Source organism: Perca fluviatilis, chromosome 16 (genome assembly GCF_010015445.1).
Source record: "Perca fluviatilis chromosome 16, GENO_Pfluv_1.0, whole genome shotgun sequence".
Taxonomy (NCBI): domain Eukaryota; kingdom Metazoa; phylum Chordata; class Actinopteri; order Perciformes; family Percidae; genus Perca; species Perca fluviatilis.
Genome location: NC_053127.1, coordinates 3,764,025 through 3,789,038, shown reverse-complemented (window position 1 = coordinate 3,789,038; position 25,014 = coordinate 3,764,025). Strand labels below are relative to the sequence as shown.

Below are 25,014 nucleotides of genomic sequence, written 5' to 3'. Positions count from 1 at the left end.
CTCTCATAAAACGATGGATTGGAAAGTTTGTAAGTACACCAGAAGGTTATGTAAATAACACTTACATGCTGGCTTCTGCTCTCTGCTGTTGTTGTTGCTGCTGTGAGTCTAACTGCAGGTAGCAGCAGCAGCAACAGAGAGCAGAAGAGAAAAGGCAAGTGTTCATAAACTTCGCTTACGTACTTACAAACTCAATCCATCGCTTTTGAGAGCATAACTTATTTATACTAGTGTAGACCTTTGGTACAATTTCGACATTATTCAACATTTAGATACCAAACGTGGTCAATACGCTCCCCTAGCATTATTCAGCGACTAACGTCGCTTAACTTTCGCCAATGTTCGATCCAGGTGAAAAAAGCTTCTGGGGGGGTGTTTGGCTCGAAGTCATGGTGCAAAGGACTCTAGGGTAAATTACTCCGAACCATCACTTTAAGACCCGCTGGTATACTTTAAAGCTACATTGTGTAAGAATTCCTCCCATCTAGCGGTGAAATTGTATATGACAACCAACTGAATATTACTTCCTAGCCCTTCCTCCTACGGTGGCCGAACCCAAAATGATCTCTCCATCGTTTCAACACAGCTGTTCTAGCCACTCCAATATTAACTTCGGTCTTGTTGTCTTGCCTGTCGCGCTGTCGTTTTAATTCTCTTTTTCGCTTCCATGGAGAGTAATCTCCCCCTGGCATTCATCACTGTGCCACTGGGTGTAAGAGGGCGAAATGTGGAGGTATGTCCCTCTTTGGCTAATGTATTATAAAGATGGAGGTATGTCCCTCTTTGGCTAATGTATTATAAAGATGGAGGTATGTCCCTCTTTGGCTAATGTATTATAAAGATGGAGGTATGTCCCTCTTTGGCTAATGTATTATAAAGATGGAGGTATGTCCCTCTTTGGCTAATGTATTATAAAGATGGAGGTATGTCCCTCTTTGGCTAATGTATTATAAAGATAGAGGCGCTACATGGTGGCGGTCATTCGAGCGAGTCGCTCATATGTATTCTGAATGATTCTGAATAGCAGATTCTACGCTTACAAGAATACTTTCATTAATTGGTGGAAGTAATTATACATGAATCAGCACATATTTGTGAAAGAACAAAAGGTTTTTTTGCCAAGAATCAACTCAAAACACAATGTAGGTTTAAGAACATGCTGGTACTAGGGGTGGGAATCACCAGTGGCCTCACGATATGATATCATCACGATACTTATGTCACCATACAATATTATTGCGATTTTAAATATATTGCAAAATTCTGCGATATATTATATAACTTCCCAATTTCAAATTATGTCCCACATCCCAAACATCTGTTTTATCTAAAAAGATACATTTCTGTTTGTTCATCTCACTTTAATTTTATTGCTGCAAAATGGGATTGTGTCAAGCAGACAAACTGACCAACACATATGTAATAAAAGACCGATACTTGGCGTCTGTGTATCGATACAGTATTGCCACGGAAAATATTGCGATACTATGCTGCATATATTCTCCCCCCACCCCACCCCTAGCTGGTACCCTGTGTTTGCGACTCTACCTGGAGCGTGTGTGGGTTGATCCCCAGCGAGGACACCATGTGGCTGGACGCAGAGACGCCGTTGTGCTCCGCATAGGTCAAACCTCCGAGCTTCCCGCTCGCCACGTCCATCTCCCCCGCTAACAGCTGGTCGCTGTCTTCCTCTCCTCCCAGCATGCTCTCTGTCGGGAAGCTCTGAGTGATGTCGGCCATGTCGCTGTCCAGCTCTGCCACGCCACCCGGAAGATCCACGACAACAGTGGACTGAAGACACAGACACACACACACAGACACACAATAAGAGGTCAAGCCAACACTATTAAGATTGTTGAACTTTATAAATTACTTTCTTTGCGGTCAGGTAATTTTTAACTTGTTCCAGCCAAAGAACAGGCTGGAATAAGTTTAAAAATAAGGAAAATAAGGATTTATGGACAACACATTTAATACATTTCTTTACATTTTTGTTTTGAGCTACAGGAGTTTATAATTTGTGGTAACTTTGCCTGATCATTGATAAACCATCCAGTGATCTCTGGCCAGTGAATCAATGTTTATTTTGATTTATATCACGTTCCCCATTACCATAACTCAATATTTTCCATAATCAAAATAACATCTTATTCTAAAGATACATTTTTCTTTTATTAAAATGTAACAACTCAAGACAGACGCAGATGTCTGACTTTACTTCACAGGAAATGTTCAAAGTTTGATTTAATCACTGGACACATCCAATCAGCAGACTTTGAGAAGCTGATCTTCACAGAAACTTTACAGACCAAAGATTAAATGTCATCTTCATTAACTTTATTATCTTTCATTAATTGCAAAAAATAAGAAAATTACAATTCATGTCACACAATCATGAAGCAGGTTAGAGCCTAAAATGTTTATAGATGTTTGACTCTACAACTTAATGTTGAACATGATATAAACTTTATAGTTGCTGACAAGAAACTCATTAAAATATACTTATATAATAAAGACCTGCAGACATTCTTTATATGAATTCATTAAGAAGACCAACCTTAAAACATAAACATCAGATCAGAGAATGTTTCCTGATGGTGAAAATATGTTTTCTATGCAAGACTGTTAAGTTAAATTATTTGTTACAACGTAAGGACACTTCCCAATACGTGTGTGTGTGTGTGTGTGTGTGTGTGTGTGTGTGTGTGTGTGTGTGTGTGTCAGGTAAAGTCTGCACTCAAGTTAAAACTGCAGCAGCAGACGAAGCGGTTCTAGCGCTGGTTTTAACCCACAGAACATTTAAATTAAAATCAAGGCTGTCTGTTAATCAAGTTTGATAGATGTTCGTACTGCTGCAGTAGCATCATCTAATGTGCATTTGTTACTTTTACTGATGAAATGAACTCACCAAAGTTTCAAATATGAACGCACGTGCCAATAATAAACAGAAATAAGCAAGAAGAACAGAAAATACATCCAACTGCGTACTTCTGCAGTGTTACATTGTACAAGCCAATCTTTAAATTAATGCCACATATCCATTGGGTTTCCCCTAAATTCACTCTGCAGCTACGAACCGCTGTCGGTCTATGAACGAGGCAACGGTCTGTGGTTAGTTCACGTTTCCAACAGCAGGACAGTCGAGTGTGTTATCTGTGTAGCCTAACGATTACAGAGAGCCGCAGTATTGAACAACACGCTGAGCTGGACCAGAGAATATTCGGTTCAAACAGAGGCTATTGTTTTGCCCTCTGTGTTCTCCTTAAAGTTAGCAGAAAGTGATTTAAAAAAAAAAAAAAAAAGCATCGCTTGTAAGGAAATAACGTGAGTAAGAGGCAAACCAGCTTTAAAAAGTGACATTTTCTTTTTAATTAAGTGCAGTGGATCTAATTCATGCCAGTGTGAAAAGTGTGGATTTTGGATAACTAAAAATAAAAAAGTGTTAAATTTGGTGTGGTGATAGCTCTGTCTGTCTGTCTGTCTGCGCGCTGTCTTCCATCTCTGGAAACATCGTTCTACTTCCAAGCCATTTTATTTGGCAGAGACATTAGATCTGTCAACTACAAGACAGACTATTCATATTTTATTACCGGTTGGAAGCAGACAATGTCTCTACTACTGCACCTTTCTATCTACTCTCACATACGGACACAACCTTCCTTCTATGCTCATTCACAGCTCTCGCATCGTTTACTGCTCTCAGTTCGTTGACGACACCGACATTGATAAGCTGTTGTTAAAAAGACTCTTATGAACTGAGCTGCATCCGGAACAGCTTTCAACTTCTGCAATCTGTGATAACTTTTTTTTTTTTAAAAAGCTCCTAAGACCTAAAAGTTCTTGTCAACTTTAGCTTTCTGACAAAGTGTAAAAAACTTCAAAATCTTTTACTCAAGACACTTGCTTTAGGATTATCATAGTGTGTAAAAACGCTAACATTTATAAACTGTTTTAACGTTCTCATCACCGGCCTGAAAAAACGACCAAAACACAAGAGTAGGCAGCTTTTCAAAAAGAATCTCCTGCCACCAAACAGCTGGATAAACGCTCCTTTAATCATCTCAGGTGTGTCAGTGAGGATGATGATGAGTGTTGATGGGCGCAGGCTGCTCTACCTGAGCCTGTGGCGCCACCTGCTGCTGGGAGGAGGGCAGTGGCTGCTGCAGCCTGGAGGGAGGAAGCGGCATCATCGTCTTCAGCTTCTTGGGGTCGGCTTTGGGTGGGACATCGTCCTCCTCGTCAGAGTCCTGGAGGCCATATTTGGAGAAATGGGCGACCTGAGAGAGAGAGAGAGCGAGAGAGACACAGGGGGAGGAGTCAGTTTCCTTTTTATTGTTAACGAGATGCCTTGTTTAGCAAGACACAAACATATTGATTTTGAAAATATGGATGAAGTTCAAAGACTGAGATGGCTTTTCACATGTGAGACATAAATAAACCGGTTCTCTTGAGAAAGTCTGGGTGAAGAGAAAAAAATAAAGCTCTTCACCAAGATGATTTGTAGACATGTTTGTATATACGGTTGTCTTTTCATTTTTAGTTTTCTGTTATTCATGTATTTCTCCACATGATTTGTATCTGGCGAGACCAGAAGATGTCCGTTAAAAAAGGATTGTGGTGTCTTGTAATCCACGAATGTTTGGCATGACACAGAAATAAAATAAAACTAACTACACCTAAGAACTACTTATTATTCAGGGTTTCTGCAGGTTTTACCCGGTCAAATTTAAGATAATTATTAATTTATTAATGAATATCACGACATAAATCTACAACGAAATGCATAGGCTACAAAAGAACTTACAAAGTAAATAAATGTATTCAAATTGAAAGAAAGCGACAGAGTAATAACAGTACAGTAACATGTACAGCAAATTATATTTGGACGATCAAAAGAAAGAATTACACCACGGCATAAAAATAAAAATACATTTCAATGATGGGGGGGCAACCTTAAAATCACACATGGTTCTTTTTTTCCAGAAGCGATGTGAGCAGCAGTGACTGACCTCAAACACCCAGGATCCGGTCTCCGTTCTGTACTCCAGGAAACGGGCCCCCTGCTTACGCGAGGCTTTCTCCAGCCGACCCTCGTAGTTCATCTCCGTCAGACGCTCGGGGCTCCTGATCTGAGTGCAGGCCGTCTTGTCGTTTGGCCAAACGCCGTCCAGAGTCACCTCTGCTCGCCTGCGACACCACAGAGAGAAGAAACAGGATCAGGACAGGAAGTAGATTAACAACATATTGCTGAAGCACGTTCAATCTCAAAGCGGTGTGCACTGTTTAGCTACGGTTTCCGTGTTTCGGAACGGTGTGAAGCGGCTTTGAGGTACGTTTTCTCTCGTTTATGAACTTATGAACATATGATTTTTTTAACAGCATCTTAAGCATTTTGGTTTTAATTGAAGCATAAGAAAGCACTTAAATTTTTTAGAACTTTTAGAACTTATAACCCCTACTATGTGATGAATGACGACATGTGGTATGTAGTATGTAGTGTGTGGCTGTGGATTATGTTTGTGGGTTGATGTACAGTATGCGTGCTGTTTATGTTGTTGGTTTTGTCCCTTGTTCCTTGGAATGCTGAGATAAGCTACTGTAATGTGCCCTTTTAAAATTGCCCCTTGGGGACAAATAAAGTGCTTTGAATTTGAATTTATTGGCTGTGTTGTGAGTCAGGGTTTCTCAAATGGGGGTCCGTGTACCCCTAGGGGTACTTTGGAGGACTACAGGGGGAACGTAAAATTGCTTGCAAAATCTTTGTTTACCAAGTTTGTCAATTTTTTTTTAAGTTTAAGTTCTTTTTTAAAGGTTTTGTCGTTTCTTTTCTTGCCTTTCTTCCTTACTTTTTTTCTACTGTCTTTTTCAAAGTTTTTTTTGGTGTTGTGTTTTAGTGCTGGAAGGCACTAGGATTAGGCAAAGGTTAGGTCCCTTGAAGTCGAATGTGTCAGCGCTGCCTTGAAGTTTACATTGCGGGCTTAAAACACCATAGAAAGGGTTTTGTTTCTGCTTTTTTCAAAGTTTTTGTCACTTTTTTGGAATTTTAGATCACTTTTGTCACCCTAGTGTTGCCTTCCTTCTTTCTACAGTGTTTTTCCAAGTTTGTCCCCTTTCTTCATCATCATTTAAATGTTTTCCAGGTCCAAGGCTGTTCTATCGCTGTATTCTTCCTCTTTATAGAGACTTTTCTTCTTCTACCATAAATTATTCGCGCTGGTTAGGGGGTACATGGCTTTAAAAAAATGTTCAAAGGGGGAACATTATTGAAAAAAGCTTGAGAACCGCTGTTGTAGGTGATAACAATCAGCAGAGATGTGTGTTAACGTGGTAATAAAAAGGCAGAGCCATGTGTGTGATGCCACACACACACACACGTTGCTCTGCCTTTTGTGGGGGCTGAACGTGGCCCTGGTCTGTAGCTGCCCAGTCAAGCGTTACAAAACATTTCCCCCCCATGGCACGCTCTCTCCTCCTCTCACCTGTTCAGCCCCTCCCCCTGTGGAGGCTTGGTTTTGTCGTCCGGGTACACGATGACTTCTTTGCGTCTGAAGTGGACGATCTCGTCGAGGTTCAGTCCCGTCACCTCCACCTCACCGGGGAAGAAGATGGAGCCGTAGCCTGCGAGGGCCAATCAGAGCACAGTGGTGAGAATACAAACTGGGTGGGGTGGTTTGTCTCCTTATTAAAAAAAAAATCACACATGTTGAAAACCCTGGCAACATTTTAAAAACGAGCTGATGTATTTGAGTAAATTGCTGCTCATCAGACAAGACCTTATGTCTTTTTTTTAAAAGATTGTAAGTATCATTTGCTTCTGAGAAAGGAGATCTAAGCGGGCGTTACCTTTTCTGCCAATGGTGAAGTTGTCCACTACACATCTTCCGTTTTCATCCACCATCTCAGCCAGATCCTCCATGGAGGGGATGGTGTAATAACCAACACGGTTCAGAATGATCCCTGAAAAAAACAAGAAACCGAGAAGATAAGTCCCTCTTCCAACTACTGCCCTCTGGAAAGAGTTCAAAGTCATCCCGCTTTTGTCAAAGTACTAAGCCTTGCAGAGTAAACCTGTACTAAATGCACCGTATTCAAATGCACTTTATAGACTGCACAAGACGCTTTATGGGAAGTTGCAATAGCACAAGTTCTTTACAGCTTTTTACTGGATTGAATGATTGTCTATGTGATTGTCTTCTATATACTGTATGTTCCTGTGTATGTATTGCCTTTTTTAACCTGTTTGGCACCGAGACAAATTCCAATCAACTGTGTTGACATGGCAATAAAGTATTGAACTGAACTAATAATACATTTATTCTTTTCTTTTATTCGTTTAAAGTATCATTTCTGAACAAAGGTTTTGCTGAATCTTGTCCACTAACGCTACTGATCAAACTATCAAAACGCTTTTACACTCCGCTCATAAAAACGAGAATATGTCGACCAAAAAAAATATAGACAGACAGATAGAGGAAATATATTGTTCATGTTTCTACATTATTTAGTCAAATTTGATTAAAACATCAGATTTCTTTCAAATTAATGTCACAATTTCAATACTTTTAATTACCATTGTTCATTGACTTAAATAACCGGTTAGCTTAGGTCGTAACATTTCTATTACGGAGGTCTGAGGGTTATTTTGTCTCTTTCCCTCTCTGCTGCATTTTGTCACCCTTTATTCATTTTACGATGCTGACTGCATGTAACGCACATCTGAGACATTCCGGTTTGTAAATCATTGTGGAAACGAGCCAGAGCCTAGAGTTGCAGGTGCTCAAGAGTTTCAGGTTACGGGTCGTGAAGTTTTCTGTGTCCGAGACCCAGCTCAAGATCTGCGTCAGGAGTGTTAAGTTTTGAAATGAGTCACTACTGACCGACAGCAGCGAGGATAGAAATGTGAAACATGGCGTTAAGAGCTAGACACAGGGATATTTAAGGTCAACAGGTTCAATGTAAAAAGGATCCCACAGGAGTTTAGTCTCGCATTGCCACATCGCTGCGGAGGAAGGTCTGACTAGTCCACACAGCATTCTGGGATGGGAAAAATACGTGCTGTGGTTTATTGCCATTTCTTTAAACCAATCACAAACGTCTTGGGTGGCACTAAGCACCAGACAGAGCCACGGTGCCTCTGCAAAACAGTCTGAGGAAGGAACTTGTTTTGGTGGAACGTGTACATTCAAAAGTAGTTTTAGTCGTGCCACAGAAAACTCAGATTGGACAGATAGTCTAGCTAGCTGTCTGGGTTTACCCTGCAGAGATCTGAGCAGCAGTTAACCATAGTCCTCAGAAATCCACCAGAGCTTAAAATTTAGGGTTGGGCATCGAGAACCGATTCTTAATCGGAATCGATTCAAAAATTACGATTCCATCGGAATAGTTTCTGTATTGAAATCGTTTTGGAATCGTTTGGAGGGTTTGGTTTCAAATCCGATCATCACTTCCCAATATAACATGCGCAAGTTTTGGTTTCCGTAGCGGCCAAGTGCTTGTTGTGTTGCAGCCTTGGAGCCCAGGAAGCGGAGCTCTAGTGTGACTTTATTTTACGTAGAAAAAGCTGTAAAACTGCAAACCACCTTTGAATCAAAATAAAACTTTCCTCTTATTTGTGAAATAAGCATGGGACCCCTCAAAGAATCGGAATCGAGAATCAATGAGAGCCGGAAACAAAAGGAAGAATCTGAGTTGGAATCAGAATCGTTAAAATCCAAACGATGCCCATCCCTATTAAAATTACAGCACGAAAGAGTGACATCCGGTGGAATTTCCGGCAGCACCGGAGCAATACCAGAGATGGAATGTCGTGGATATAGACTACAGGAGTTAAACATGGTGTGAAAGTGTTTGTGTCTGACCTGCTGGGTGAGGAGACTGTTGGGACTCCTGCTGCTCCTCCTCTCTGTCCTCCTGCAGAGACTCGTCTCGCAGAGACTCGTCTCCCAGAGATGCCGAAACGTCCTCGCTGCTCAGCTAAGAAAAAAAACAAAACATATCAGAGCAACATTAAAAGTTATAAACTGACAGTACACACACCGTGAACTTGCACTCTTTCTTGGATTTGGGTTGGATGACAGTCTTGTTAGTCAGGATTTAAACTCAAGCCAGTTTCTTTAATTTTACTCTTGTTTTAAGGCCAGACAGACCTTCTGGATTCTTCCTTCTGTGTATTAATTCTCGTGTTTCCATCTATTGTGTGTGAAAACCTGACGTCAGCATCTACGTTTTCTAAGAAGATACAAACCCGTGTGTTTTTAATCAACAAAATATAATAAAGTGTGTTTAAATATCTTGACTGTGAACTGAATATCAATGTAGATGCCAAAGCTCCTATTGTTGTCTCAGGTTACACATGAACAAAAAAGGTCAGAGCTGTGGTCACTGTCCGAAATTAACTTCTCACAAAACATTGTGGTTGGGGTTGTTAGTCCTGCTGGTTTATCCTCCGTTTCATCATGCTTTCTTTTTAAGAAAGGTGGCTGCCAAAAATCGCCACATACTGGTTAAATAATTAGCCTGAGGTAAATGCTAACTATCCGTATACAGAAATGACGTGTGTTTATGTCAGTGTGTGTTTGCGTCAGTGTGTGTGTATGTCACTGTGTTTGCATCAGTGTGTGTATGTGTGCGTTTGCTTCATTGTGATAATGTGTTTATTTGCATCAGTTTGTTGATTTGCATCAGTGTGTTTGCATGCGTTTTCTTCATTGTATGAGTGTGTGCTTGTTTGCCTCACTGTGTGTGCATTTGCGTCAGTGTGTGTGTGTGTGTGTGTGTGTGTGTGTGTGTGGATGTGTTTGCGTCAGTTTGTGTCCGGAACGATACAGAACAAACATTCGTAACTTCCATGCGTTAATTTAAAACTTAAAACTGGCTTTGACTGCTCACCTCCAGTCCGTTCCTAACCGGTTTGTGCATGTTGAGGTCGCTGATTGTGTCCTGCAGGCTGGTCTGGATGCGGCCCTGGGGGATCGGCTTGGCGATGGGGTTGACATAGAACTGGGTGACCTCCGGGTCGTCGTCTATCCGGCTGCTGGGACCGGGCATCTCCTCCTCCTCCTCCATATGACTGCAAACAGAAAGAAGAAAGGGGAGGGCACAGCATTATTAAAACATCTACAGGGTCCAAATTATCATACAAACTAACATTTAACACAGAAAACTAACAAAAATACTTATTTTCTATTAACCATTATGATATTGTTACATCTGAAAGAAAATCCATAAAAATGTTGGGGGTGAGTTTACTCCGTCTGAGGGTGTTTGTAGTCAGCTTGGTTGAAGAGTGAGTGAGAGCGTGAGTGAGTGAGGTGTGTGTGTGTGTGTGAGTGAGTGTGAGAGAGAGTGATAGAGTAAGTGGGGGGGGGTGTGTGAGAGAGAGAGTAAGTGGGGTGTGTGTGTGTGTGTGTGACAGTGAGATTGAGTGAGAAAGTGGGGTGTGTGTGAATGAGTGAGTGTGTGTGTTCAGACCTGTGTCCGTTCTGTGGATACTCTGGAGGTGAAGCGAGGTCATCTGTCTCTTTGTTGATTGGACTGCTGTACTGGCTGCTGTTCAGGTTCTTCAGCACAAGTTTCTTGATGCTCTTCCTGTAAATAAAAACACACATACAGTCAGAAAGAAGCAGGTGTCATGCTGCCAGCCGCTAAGCTACGCTGTGTCGGTTTTGTTTTTCTCCCCTCAGCATGTAGGCCGAGGAGGAGAGCGAGAAAAAAAAAATATTTTGGGGAAATCGCAGATCCTGCTTTTGACTTTAATAGTCAAAATCGAAAGATCATTTCAATCGATTTTACATTTAAAATTGTGATATCCCTAGTTGAGTAACAGGCAAGAAAACATTCCACCTTAAAAGTTGCCGGTAGCTGCTGGTGGTAGCCTTTGAGCAGCACAGTAAATTATATTTTTTATAGCCAACTGTTAACTAGTAAAGATGAAATGCAGCAAAACAACCGTTCATTTTATAGTTATATTTGTCAAAGTTTCTAAACTTGCCACAGTAGGAACAGTGGTTAGAATAGTTTTCAAAAAGAGCCACAATTTTACCACACAAGTCATAGGTGTGCTCCTGTAGCTTTGCATAGAAGGTAACTTAGCAGTGTTTGTACTTTTTCCACAACACTGTCATACCTTAGTCACATTTGATTTAAAGTGCTCATATTATGCTCATTTTCAGGTTCATAATTGTATTTAGACGTTATATCAGAATAGCTTTACATGGTTTAATTAAAAAAAAAAAAAAATTGCTGCAGCTCCTCTTTTCACCCTGTGTGTTGAGCTTCTATTCTATCTTTGTTGGGAGTCACACATGTGCAGTACCTAGGTAAGGACTACTAGCCAGTCAGAAGCAGAGTATGAGGGCGTGCCCTGACAGTACCTAGGTAAGGACTACTAGCCAGTCAGAAGCAGAGTATGAGGGCGTGCCCTGACAGTACCTAGGTAAGGACTACTAGCCAGTCAGAAGCAGAGTATGAGGGCGTGCCCTGACAGTACCTAGGTAAGGACTACTAGCCAGTCAGAAGCAGAGTATGAGGGCGTGCCCTGACAGTACCTAGGTAAGGACTACTAGCCAGTCAGAAGCAGAGTATGAGGGTGTGCCACGCTAGCAGCTAGGCGAGCATTATAACGTGTGTTACAAAGTGACCACGTCTGTCTCTGAAGTAAAGGCTGGACTACAATAGAGCCGTTTGGAGCAGTTGGTGAACAGTGTTTTCTGTTGGAGATGCTAAGTCAATTTGGGGTGGACTTTGGGTTTTTTCACTTTGTAAACCTATAATGTGCACAAAAAAAGATATATAACACAATAAAGGAAAGGGAAAAGGCCAAAAAGCATAATATGAGCACTTTAAGATGTAAAGAGATGCAACCTTTTGTTTTGCCGCGCTGATCAGATTGGGTTACCTGGGAATGAAGGCTCCGTTGGTGAGCGAGGGCTCGTCATCGTCCAGGCCGTCAAAGAGCTGCGACTTGGAGGCCCCTGATGACGTCAGCGCTTTGGGGCGGACTCTGGTCGCAGGTCGAGGGGTCAGCTTGTAGTGGGTGGGCGTGGTCAGAGCCTTCTGGGCCGTTGGATTGGTTGGTTTCAGACGCTGTCAGAAAACAGAAAAGTTGTGATTGGATACTTCAAGAAAAGGTTTTGGTGCTTTTGCAGCTTAATTAGCAGAACAACAGACCCAATCAGTGTTTGTTTACAATAACTTAAAGTTGAAAACTCCTGCATCATGTACGTACAATTTAACGGCACTGATAAAACAATAGACAACAACTTGATATCCTCTCATCTTCTTCATCTAAGTGGTGTAGGAGTTGGCTAAGGCTAACGCTACCGATGCTAAGCCGACGTCACGACCAAACGTTAGCGATTGGTTATAGCGGATCCAGAGTGGCTCTGGGCAGATCCAATAGTTTTAAACTTCAACAGAGTACCCGCCTTCAAGGAAGTTAACACTTGTAGTAAATGATTCAGATACCAGTGCATAGTGTTACCAGTCTGGGAAGACCAGGCTAATGGACCACAGTCTGGGAAGACCAGGCTAATGGACCACAGTCTGGGAGGACCAGGATAATGGACCAGAGTCTGGGAGGACCAGGCTAGTGTACCAGAGTCTGGTAGGACCAGGCTAGAGTACCAGAGTCTGGTCCTACCAGACTAGTGGACCAGAGTCTGCGAGGACCAGGATAATGGACCAGAGTCTGGTAGGACCAGGCTAGTGGACCAGAGTCTGCGAGGACCATGCTAGTGTACCAGAGTCTGGTAGGACCAGGCTAGTGGACCAGAGTCTGGTAGGACCAGGCTAGTGTACCAGAGTCTGGTAGGACCAGGCTAATGGACCAGAGTCTGGGAGGACCAGGCTAGTGTACCAGAGTCTGGGAGGACCAGGCTAATGTACCAGAGTCTGGGAGGACCAGGCTAATGGACCAGATTCTGGGAGGACCAGGCTAATGGACCAGATTCTGGGAGGACCAGGCTAGTGTATCACAGTCTGGGAAGACCAGGCTAATGGACCACAGTCTGGGAAGACCAGGCTAATGGACCACAGTCTGGGAGGACCAGGCTAGTGTACCACAGTCTGGGAGGACCAGGCTAGTGTACTAGAGTCTGGTAGGACCGATTATAAGAATGTACAAATGTCAGTTAGTGAGTACAAATTATGAACCAGCAGACTGCAGTTGTGTCACTCTCACCTCCTCTTTCTTCTTGGGGTCTGACAGCGGGTTTCTGAACAGCGGCGAGTCTCCGTACGGAGAGTACGCCAGATTGCTGAGCTGCTGCTGAAGCATGGCTTGCTGGGCGGCCGCCCCGTTCGGATCCGTGAGCGCTGGAGGAGAAAAATAAAGAAATCCAGCAACTTATTACCAACTGGACCGGGACCGTTTAAAGCTGATAAAAACACTTTTCCAAGAAGGAGACGTTTTGTCTTAAAATAGTCACACATCAGGGATATTATAGTAAAATTAAACAGGAAAATAAATACAAATATTTAGAATAAAACTGAAAATTGAGTAAATATACTGCCAGGTAAAATTATTTTTCATTTCACTGTGACATTAAGGTTGCAGTTTCGACCCAGTCTATTTCTTTTGTCTGAGAAGCCTTTAAATGTTTCTGATTGGATCAGACAGACAGAGACAAGAGTGCAGCTGCTCACCGATTGGCTGCTGTGGAGGTCCGAAGCCCACGCTGGCTCCGCTGTTGAATCCTCCAGCCCCTCCGAACGCTCCCATCGTTCCCAGTGTGGTACCCAGTTTACCTTGGTTATTCCCAAACAGAGACGACTGTCCTGTGCCCACTGCTGAACACACACAAAGTTTTATTGATACATGTGAGGATTGTCTGTCCTCAGCCTGGAACTGCAGAAGCTTGATTGAAGGTGTTGTAAATAGGGGTGGGGGGGAAAAAAAAACGATGCAACATAGTATCGCAATATTTTCCGTGGCAATACTGTATCGATACACAGACGCCAAGTATGGATCTTTTATTATATATGTGTTGGTCAGTTTGTCTGCTTGACAATCCCTATTTTGCTAGCCTAGAAATCTAGATGCACCCTAGCGGCAGCTAATTTATTTTGCAGCCAGGGGGGTCTAGGCACTCTCCGTTTGCTTGCGAGCTGGAAAAAACTAATTTTGGTCAGGCCAATCACATCGTGTATATAGTCGGTGGGCGGGCTTATGGCTGCTGCTGGGAACAGCGGTCTTCTGGAAGACTTTGAGTTCAGCTTTTATTTGAGAAAAGAACGGCACTGTCATTCTTTAAAAAAGGAAGATGTGTTCGGAGTTTTGCCGACCGGATACGGCGAAAGTTTTATCTATCAACTAGCTTCGCTACCTTCTTCGTTGCTCTGATTGGTTGTAGCGCTATCTTATTGCGTGCAGAGGGAATTTGAAAGACAACCGTTCATCCCGCCCCTCGGATTGAGCCCTGACCAATGCTGAGTTCCCAGACCCAACATCTGGATGTGGGTCTGGCTTGTCAGGCTACCATTTTGCTGCAATACAATGAAAGTGAGATGAACAAACAGAGAAATGTATCTTTTTAGATAAAACAGATGTTGACAAACTTTTCTTTTAGGGACATAATTTGAAGTTGGAAAAATGGTAATAAATTGCAATATATATCGCAGAATATTGCAAGAATGTTTAAAATCGCAATAATATTGTATAGTGACATAAGTATCGTGAGGCCTCTGGTGATTCCCACATTTCTGCTGGTTCCAGCTTCTCCAATGTGAGCATTTCCAGCTCTTCAGTTTTCCGTCATTGTAATATTGATTGCATTTTAGACATTCCCTTTCACCGTAGCAACTAGCAAGTCAGATTTGTCCTTATCCTAGGTGGGGTTGGGTACCGAAACCCGGTTCCACTATAGAACCGGTTCCTACAAAACCGGTAGGAATCGGACCGGATTAGAACGCAAATTTCGATTCCCCATTTCAGTTCCACTTAATGTGTCGACTGAAATATTTTCCCTCCGTCGCTCCGAAACGGAGGTAAAAATATCCCCCGTTCTCTGTAGTCTAGTGTTAGCTAGCTAGCATAAATGTAGGCTACTTTTAAAATGCCACATTTTCCCTCTGGGCTCACCAAAACTGATGTAAAAGGAAATTAACCGTTCATTGCACGTGCCAGAGAAGCCAAATATGGTCTGAACTGCTAAAGTTTGAAGCTGGTTTAGTTGGCATACCAACTCAACATTTATTTTGCTGTTACTTGTTAATAGTGTAACTGTTATTTATTGTTAAATTATTGTAGTTGTGCGTTAGGCGACTTAGATTTACTTATTATATATTTAAGTACTTTAAAACAATATATTGTTAAATTTAAATAATTTTCATTTAAAAAAAAAAAAAAAAAAAACTATAAAAGAGACTCTTTGATGTCATTTCAGTTTTTCAAGAATCGGTTTAGGAATCATTTTAAAAAGTACCGGTTGGAGGTGTGTGGTCAAGAATATTTGTGATATTTCATTTTCTCTGTATCACCCAGCCCTAGCTTTACTCTCTGGCTCTATGGCGGTGTTTGGTGTTTTTAGCTTTAAGCTTTAAGGTTAGACGCCTTGAAGCAGACAGTCGCAGCGCTGCCTTGAAGTCAACGTTGGGGGCTTAAAACACCATCGATACTCTATGGCACTCTTGTTTTTCCTCTCACCTCTATATTATGAAGCAGTCTGTACAGAGGGCACAGTACAGCAACTCAAACACACAGAATGAAGTCAGAATGAAGCTGCAGGTCCAGAACCCAAAGATGTTCAGTTTATGATCATAGAAGACCAGCTGAGAAGCTGGACCCAGATGATATTTCCTCCTTGATAAATTACTTTTAACAATTATTATGTTATCTAAGTAGTTGCTGATTTATGTTGCACTATCAGGGTCATGCAGCTATATGGTTTTCTTATTTCTACAGCTTTCTTATGTATCACACTCTGGTTTTAGCCCTGTATTATTTGATCCTTCCTGATGTTGTGGTTAATCCAGTACCTGCTCCGAAGCTGGTTCCCAGTGCAGCCCCGAGGCCTCCGGTGGCCGGCTTGTTCCCAAAAAGACTCCCGGCAGCAGGGTTTGCACCAAAACCTGCACCAAACGAAAAACAAAAACACTACTCAGTGATGAGTTATTAATGAAGCGCTGGTTTACAACAGAAGTTTCCCCTTTATGTTCTATAAACCAACAGGTCACATATCTCCACCCTGAAAACCTGCAGACTTACCGAAGGTGGAGGTGTTGGTTCCCGTCCCCAGCGTGAGGGCGGGCTTGTTGCCAAACAGCCCGGTGCCTGTGCCAAAGGAGGGGGTGCTTGTGGTGGTGGTGCCAAACCCGGCGGTCTTATTGCCGAATAAACTCTACACACACACACACACACACACACACACAATTTAGTTAATTTGTTCAGTTTGGAATATCTCTCTCACATACAAAATGTAGTTCTTCAGTTAGGAATATGTATAATTTGATCCTGGCTGAATCCAAGAACGTGAAGTCTACTTATTGTTGGATTGTATGCCCTAAACAAAGTGCTTTCATTTTCTGTTTACAGAAGCACAGGTTCCCAGATTTAGTTCGAAGTGAATAATTACCCTGTGCACTGCTGTGCCTTAAATCTAGTGCAATAAAGTGCAGTGAATACTGGGGTCCTGTCAAATGAATTCTGATCAATGTATATATGACCAATGTACGAATGTCCATACAAAGAATCAGCTAATACAGTTCACTTAACTTCCTTCAGTTTACACAATGACTCATCACATAGTATATAGTATACTAGTATCACATAGTATATGCTGCTCATGGAGAAGTGCTAAGTTTCAAGAGTGTAGTTTGAAAGGCAGCTGACCTTCCTGATTGGTTCAACACAGGTGTGGCAGAAATTAAAACTTGCGTAACCCTGTGTCTCGACCACAAGCATCCTACAATTTGTCTGGTTTGTACCTGTGTGCCAACAGCTCCGAATCCAGGGTTGGTGGCGCCGAACAACCCGGTGCCCGTCCCAAAGGCGCCAGTGGCGGTGCTCGGCTGAGCCGCGCCAAACAACCCACCCGTCTGCGGCGTTGCCGTGTTCCCAAACAGACCCTGAATCACAGGAGAGGACCGGTATGACAACATCCAAAACACCCTCAGACAACTCAGACTACGAAGTCAGTTACAAGGTGAGATTTTTCATTTAAAAAAAAGGTCCCATGACATGGTGCTCTTTGGATGCTTTTATATAGACCTTAGTGGTCCCCCAATACTTTAATCTTTTGTTCTACTTCTGTGTTATCAAACTCAAGACTAAGACTAGTCACTGGACATCTGTGGGACAGATCCAATGTTTAAATAACTAATTACACCCTCACATTTTCGATTATCCACCGTGGGTTGTATGAGATGAGGAAAACTTATTTGTCAATTAGCAAGTTGATCATATAAAAGGTGTGTGTGTACACGGATTTGTTTTCAATAAGGAGTCTGTGGGGCGGGTGGGGTGGGCGAGACGGGATGAGTGAGAGCTTTAGCGAGTGTGAATGTACATGTGCTGTATATTGTCTTATGTCTTGAGGACCCCCTTGAAAACGAGATGCTTCATCTCAAGGGGTCATCCTCCCAACAATAAAAAATTTCAAATAAAATAAAACCTAGCAATCAAACAAAATGGCTAATCTCCCAGTATTTACATTGAGGTTCTGTTTGTATCCAACCTGTTATACGTTTGTGGATTTAATAGCATAAGTTTACATTCTTTAATCATATATTAAGTGTGTTTTTTATCATAATTTCAAGCTGCACATTAACATAGACATCCATGAGTCCGACTCTGAATTGAAGATCTTTAAAAAAATAAATTAAATGTATCAGAGTTTATTCAAAGCCTTTTATGAACTAATTACATATGTAGACTTATGGTAAAGCTGCATAGATAAACAAACATTCTCACTATGCTGTTGGAGGTGGCCTGTCCCATCGTGTTGGTGTTGCCGAAGGAGAAGCCGGTGCTCTGTGTGGTGGTGGCCTGACCGAACGGCTTGAAGAGGCTGCCGGTTTGTTGCGCAGCCTGCGGCTGACCGAACAGACCGCCTGCGGATGCACCGAAACCGCCAGCAGGTGCTGAAAAACAGGATGAAAAATCACAACATTATGTGTACCTTTTTATTTACAGTGAATGAGTGCAGTATGACTGCTGGCTGTCTTTATGTTAGCCCAACGTTACCTGCCTAGGGACTGCAGATGAAAAGTAGTATTTTTTACCAATTCTGGCATATTTACATGGTGTTTTTTATACAACAATGTTCATAATTATGCATGGTCCCCACGCAGTCATGAACACATGAACCCAAACTATAACTTATGACAAAAACCGAATGACAGTTACTAAAAGAAGCGTTAGGTCATAAACGTTTATGACTCGTTTCTAATGTTTATGACACTGTCATGTCACTCTTATGTAGATACTTTCAAGTGTAACCGAAAATATTACTATGACACCTAAAAGAACCCAAGAGGTTGGGTCACCATCAGATGTTTGAGCTGCGGAAACGTCAACACTGTGGCGAGATGAAGCTTGTGTTGTCATCACCCCTCACCTGCTGCACCAAAGGTGCTCTTGTTCTGCCCAAAGGAGAAGCTGGTGTTGGGGGCGGCAGCACCGAACAGGCCGGTGGCGGCGCTGGACGTCGGCGCGGCAGCCCCGAACAGACCGCCCGTCGGCGCAGCCATCGGGTTGGTCGGACCCTTCCTGCCCGCCTGGTAGTCCTCCAGCCTCAACTCCTGCAGGGAGATACATCAGTTTCAACAGACGGTTCGACGTCTTTTCACCTGCTAATCACCAAAACTACACCTGACTGATCTTGTTCTAGGCTGCTCCAACAACAATCTTAAACTTTGAAAAGGAAAATAAAAAGGTTTTCCGCAAGCCTCTGCTCCATGAAATGTGTTTATTCTACTTTAACCCTTGTGTTGACTTCGGGTCACATTGTCCAGTTTTAAATTTTTTTATATCAGAAAACATGGGACGTAGAAATAAGCGCTGAAAATGTGTAGAAGAAAAATTTTACAATTTAAAAACGTTGGAAAAAGCGAAATCAAACTATGAAAAAAGGCATCAAAAACATTTTTTTTTCCAAGGTTGACGGTAAGACAAGTTAAATAAAGGCTGTGTGACTGGAAGTCTGTAGCTGTCCACAGAATGTGTAATGAAAAGTATGTCTGAGCCTCCTGCGACTTTGCCAGGGACTCCTTTGCCTTCTTGTAGGTTAACGGTTAATGATCGGTCAGAAAAGAAACCTCTAAATTAGCATTCCTAGTTTACATTAATTAATTATTAACCCTATATAGGGTTAGTAACGCCCTAGAATCCCTAAAAGCTAGACATGCAAAGATGAAGAGGTTATTTGAACTATGTAATTATCCTCCAACTATTTTGATAAAATCAATTTTCAACTTTCTGATTACAGCTTCTGACGAGAGGAACACACTGCACGCTGAAGCGTCGCTAAGTGTAGATTGGGTCTGATTGCGCGCATGGCTGTGACCCGCGCAGGTCACAAAGTGAACCTTCTCTCCACTCTACGAGACGACACTCTCCTGTGTGTGTGTGTGTGTGTGTGTGTGTGTGTGTGTGTGTGTGTGTCCGTCCGTCCTTCGGGCTCTCTTTCCGTGTGCCTTAACGCGTGTCTCGCTGTAGACAGCTCAGAAGTCAAGACTGTTGTCTTTCTGTATGCGATAACCTGACACATTCTCTCACGCAAGAAGTAGAAGAGATGCCGAAATGATCTCTGCAGCGTGCGGGCTGCTCCGTGCCTGATCCCAGCCGGCGTGGCCGGACGGATCGAATAACAAGTTCGCCAAAAATGATCATAGCTCCGCTTTACAGCACTTCGCTGCACTTTAGCGTGCGGTGTGTTTCTGGTCTTAGATGTGAATATTTCTCGTTTCTTCACTCATCTGTGACAATAAAATGAATATCCGAGTTGTGGACAAAACAAGACATTTGGGGACGTCATCTTTGGGAAACACTGATCTACATTTGTCCACAATTGTTTGTTTTTTTTAAATCGAGAAAATAGTCAACAGATTTAAAAATCGACAATGACAATAATCGTTAGTTGCAGCCAAACTAAAAGCAGCAGCTGACCCGTTTGTGCGTCGGCAACACAAACTCACCTCCAGGGATTTGTTCTCGTATTCCTTCATGGCTGTGATGCACTGGTGCTTGGTGTTGATGCTCGTGGTCACACCTGCTTTTACCATTGTGTCACTTCCTGTTGGAGGCTGAAGGGATTTGACAAGTTTCACAAGGTCAAAATGCTTATTTTGTCCATCACTTACCTGTTCCTTTTTGTTCATACTCACTGTATACAGTATGTACTTGATACTAATCTTTACAGTACAGTGTACTACTACTAATAACTATACTAACAGGAAATTATACAATACAAGCGCCAGGCTGCAACTTCAGATTAAAACTGCCAATTATTTAGAGGTTTTCCTAACAAATGTCATAGTAATATGAGTTTTGTTTCACCACAATCAGGGTTAATGTTTTCCAGCTGGGAGCAGCTCCTGCATTTATTTTGAGCATTGCATTGTGGTAGAATAGCGACCAATGACACACAAAAATCAAAAAAAATTTAGGATGGAAACTAGGGCTGCACAATATATCAATTTTTTTATCGTCATCGCAATATTAACTGCACAATACAAACATTGCAAAAGGCTGCAACATACACTCAGATTTATCAGCAGAAGACTGCATTTGAAAATGTAACGGTCACCTTTTTCCGTGCTGCCTTTTAAGTTCAATTAAATGTTTAATTTGTTCAACAAAAGAAAGTTGGAAATTATTTCCTTTCATTTGTTTTAAATTCAACAAGCAATTGCTGTATTTCAGCAGAATACGAAACGGCAGCAGAAAATGCAGAACAGAGTACACTTCAATATCTGTTTATTTATCGCAAGTAATATCGTTATCGCATATGTTCCTGATATCGTGCAGCCCTAATGGAAACATTTGCTGCACTTGAAGTACTCACATTGAATTTCACGGTTGTTCCTGGCTGCTGCTGAGCGGCGGTGAACCCTGAGCTTCCGAACAGGGAAGCAACACCACCTCCACCGAAAGGGTTGGAGGTGGTGTTGGTCGACCCAAACAGTCCTCCACTGCTGGTGCTCGTCCCAAAGCCTGGAGGACACGATGGGAGGGAGACTTCTTCAGATCGTTCAGATGTTTCATAAGATAAACAAATCAAAAACGACAATGGGACTGAGCAGATTGGAAACAGAACTGGAGCACTGGATGGTTGTTATTTCACTTTTGTTGTTAGTAGATACTTTAAATATAACAAAGAATTGCAAATTGAAGGCATGAAAATGCTGCTTTACTTAAGTTGTACACTGATTTATATCTTTTTCGCTATTGACTTTGACTTCTGTTTACCAGGTTCTGTTTGAGGTTTCTGCCTGTCCGCACTTAAGCTGCCTGCACATGATGGGTGGCAAAACTGCTCTGCGCTGGCCATTCCATCGATTTCATATTTTGGGGGTTAACTGCGCTCAAAGTTAAAATTATTTCAACTTTGACCTAGTTGCAGCTGACCTTTCAAGGTGCAACCAATTCCAGAACGTTCCTGCGCTACGCTTTGCCTCTTTGCGCCCTACCTAGCGGTTTTGCCGCGCATCATGTGTAGGCAGCGTTATGGCAAATGCTTTTGGGGGAATTGTTGGGTCTCTGTAAATTAAAGCGTGTAGTCTAGACATATTCTATAGTGTCCTGAGATTACATCTATTATGATTTGACAATTAATGAACCAAACCATTTCTTTGTAAAGTCAAACTCCTCTCCTTAAAAGCAGAAATCCGGCATAAAATGAACCTAGGGGTTAATTACACATGTACCGAGTCGACCGTTCTCTGGGACATGTTTTCATGCTAATCGAATGTTACCAGTTTTAGCACAAACGGCTAATTAGCTTATAAAGCTAGTCGTCGGGGCAGAGGGTAAAGTACGATCAGTCAAACCACAAACGCTGTGTAACCAGTAACATAGCTCAAGCAGGCAGTTAGTCGTTCAACTGGTCGTGACTGTTTTCCCAAGATGGCGCCTGCCTGTATACGTGAAAGCTTTAGTCTTTATAATCTCTCTTTTTAAATAAACTGTCTGTACAATTACAAATTTCTCAATGCTTTGGTCATGCTACCGTGAGTTTTGTTAGTGGTGTAGAAATAGCAATTTCTTTTTAATTTACCCTCTGCCCCGAAGACTAGCGTTATAAGCTAATTAGCGGTTTGAGCTAAGAGTGGTCACATTTGATTAGCATGAAAACAGATCCCAGAGAACGGTCGACTCGGTACACATGTCTTATTAACCCCTAGGTTCATTTTGCGCCGGATTTGTCCTTTAAGACAGTCAGTTGTTTTTGAGGCCCCTACTGGACGAATTCAGAAGCAGGTTGTCATTACTGATCTAATCTGATGACATAAGGAGAAGACCCATTAAAAGGTGTGAGCTGTACACCAACAACAGTGGAGCGCAGAGGGTTCTCACTTCCAAACGAGGTGGGCTTATTGGCACCGAAAGCATTGTTCTGCTGGGAGAAGAGTCCGCCAGTGGTGCCCGTTCCGGTGTTGCCAAACAGGCCAGTGGAAGTGCCGGTCCCTGCATTAAAACCAAAGCCGGTGGTGGGGGCAGAAGTTGCCGGCTGGCTGAATGTACTGGACCCAAACAGACCGCCTGCAGGAAAGATACAAGGACAGATTAGAGCAAAGTATTTATTTATACATCTTTAGGAGCTACTTTCTTTCATACATCGACGCACATTTTTGTGCATGAATACATGTGACCAGTACGTTAAGCTTAATTCATACCAAAGATTCAATACGAATCCAACATTGGCGGGAAAAGCGGAAGCTCGACACGAGCCAGCTGATGGTGTCACCTGCAACTCAGTTGGTCAAATCACAAGTTGCTCGTTTTAGAAATTAAGGCTGTTAAACCCGTTTTATCGGCCAATCAGCGCGTAGCAAAGTTAACTTGAACATTTCAGTTACAAACTGTGGATCGAAATGGTCGAGTTTGAGAAAAAAAAAAAAAAAGGATTGCCTCATGAGGCAAAGTTACTCACTTAAAAACAAACTGCCGCCAGAAAAAAAAAGTTGAAAAAAAAGGATCAAAAACGTCGAAGAAAGGGACAAAAACCCTACCGTTTGTTTTTTGATGAAAATGGTCTAGCAAAAACTTTTGTAAGGTTAGACGCAAAAACATTTTATTTATCCAGCTACGAAAACAATCCTGAAAGTCAGAAGTTAGAACTGGAGTACAGAGAGTTGTTGCTATGGAGATTAAAACCCCATCTGGTTGCTTTGGTGTAAACTGGCCGGTTTTAAAACGTTGCAGATCGACACAAGTTTCAACTCGTCTCTGCGCAAATCTTTGGTTTGAACCGGAGTAAATTACTACTCGTTGCTTGAATAAAGACCAATAAATGATGATTAGGTTTGCAGACAGACGTTCGTCTGTTTACACTAAAATTTATTTTGCATTCCTGAGGAGATCCGCACAAAAGGAAGAAATAGAAAGTAAAATACACAATTACACATATAGTGCAAAGATGAAGACATATCAACAGCCTTGGTAAAGACACATATTGCGCGACCAGATCTTTATTGGCAGCAAACTGATTTTGGTTTAGCAACAGGATAGACTGATATATAACAGAGTTCTTAAGCCTGTTGTGTCAAAATGATGGGACTCTAAAGCACCTGTTAGAAGGCAGAAGTTGGTATTCATAGTTTAGAAACATGCATGGTGTTAACAAAAGAGCTGACAAACCAGGCTTATTCTGTGTGGTACCAAACAGTCCTCCAGTGTTGGCGGTAGCTCCGAACGCAGTCGTCCCAAAGCCTCCCGTCGCCCCAAAACCTGCGTCTGCAGTTCACGAGAGGAGCATATGAAACACAGGCTGATGTTTTAAAATCCAACTTCAGCAGTCACCAGGAATACTGAAATTCTCTCAGACTGGATTTTCCTAACACCAGACTACATCAAAGTCTTAAGTCTGTTCACTTGAACCGTGTCAAGATCTTTTTACAGACTTTATAACATATTTTCAGATTATTCATTTTGAAAAAGGATATAGAATCAGTCCGCTACACTGATGTCTGTAAAGGCCCAGATATACTTGCTTTTAACTACTCATATGTGTGCGTAAGATGGCTGCACCGCATATCCTCTGGAGCGTAGGTTGTACACATCTTCAGGAAGTAACGTTAAGTATCCGCAAGATGCAATTCAGCACATAATCGTGGGGGCAGCAGGTCATCTGAGAGGCAGGTCAGCAGCCAGGGATGATATGGCCCTGATCTGCTCCCTAGAGGATAACCGTTAAATCCTATAGGTCAGGGGTGTCAAACTCATTTTCCCAGAGGGCCACGCTGGAAAAAGAGAATCACACCAAGGGCCAGAGATGTATAGAGTTTATTGACGTGTTTTTTTTACTGCATGTCACTTTTTTAAAACATTTTGGTAGCTTTTTTCCTCATGTTTGTGGCTTTCTCAGACATTTGTCACCTTTTTGTAAATTTGTTGCTTTTTCCGACATTTTTGTACACTTTTTCGCTTTTTTGTTGACATGAAGTCCTACAAAAAGTCATCAAAAGAGTTCCTTCTGGGGGAATTTCTGAGTCGGCAAATCTGACATTCTGCTTTGAATGTCACGTAATTAGTTTAAAAAACACTTTTCTGTGTTTTTGGTTTGGCGCACAACTAGGCGGGCCAAAATTTATTGTGAACCCAAATTGATATACGGGCCGGATCTAAATCTACAAGGGGCCAGATTTGCCCGCGGGCCTTGAGTTTGACACATGTGCTCTAGCTACACGCAAAGTAAACAGGCAAGTATGTAAACAATAAGGTTTTCGTCACCGCTTGTCTACGTGCATTGTTAAAAAGCTAGTATATCTGAGCCTTAAGAGAATAATGAAGTCAGTAACTCTAAGTTTTGATTATTATGCAGCCCTAACCACAATGTTCTCCGGCCTCCCAGAGTT

At 42.1% G+C, this 25,014-nt stretch overlaps 2 protein-coding genes across 6 annotated transcripts in view; both read right to left on the bottom strand.

Annotated features, from left to right (window-relative positions):
- Positions 1-25,014, bottom strand: part of LOC120543671 — a 620,163-nt gene that overhangs the window by 318,871 nt on the left and 276,278 nt on the right. The window lies entirely within an intron of this gene.
- Positions 1-25,014, bottom strand: part of nup98 (nucleoporin 98 and 96 precursor) — a 43,218-nt gene that overhangs the window by 16,264 nt on the left and 1,940 nt on the right. Inside the window, exons 3-22 of one of the 4 annotated variants that reach the window (XM_039776816.1) lie at positions 23,798-23,893; positions 22,514-22,699; positions 21,003-21,178; positions 20,134-20,241; positions 18,555-18,738; positions 17,909-18,078; positions 16,924-17,064; positions 16,205-16,337; positions 15,976-16,068; positions 13,645-13,788; positions 13,181-13,314; positions 11,897-12,084; positions 10,471-10,587; positions 9,889-10,069; positions 8,859-8,973; positions 6,844-6,957; positions 6,480-6,618; positions 5,010-5,187; positions 4,116-4,277; positions 1,549-1,791 (exon numbers count right to left, since the gene is read on the bottom strand). In XM_039776816.1, coding sequence (XP_039632750.1) covers positions 1,549-1,791; positions 4,116-4,277; positions 5,010-5,187; positions 6,480-6,618; positions 6,844-6,957; positions 8,859-8,973; positions 9,889-10,069; positions 10,471-10,587; positions 11,897-12,084; positions 13,181-13,314; positions 13,645-13,788; positions 15,976-16,068; positions 16,205-16,337; positions 16,924-17,064; positions 17,909-18,078; positions 18,555-18,738; positions 20,134-20,241; positions 21,003-21,178; positions 22,514-22,699; positions 23,798-23,893 — 3,002 coding nt within the window. The remainder of the gene's footprint in view (positions 1-1,548; positions 1,792-4,115; positions 4,278-5,009; positions 5,188-6,479; positions 6,619-6,843; positions 6,958-8,858; positions 8,974-9,888; positions 10,070-10,470; positions 10,588-11,896; positions 12,085-13,180; positions 13,315-13,644; positions 13,789-15,975; positions 16,069-16,204; positions 16,338-16,923; positions 17,065-17,908; positions 18,079-18,554; positions 18,739-20,133; positions 20,242-21,002; positions 21,179-22,513; positions 22,700-23,797; positions 23,894-25,014) is intronic. The other 3 variants (XM_039776818.1, XM_039776817.1, XM_039776819.1) reach the window with 3 other exon arrangements.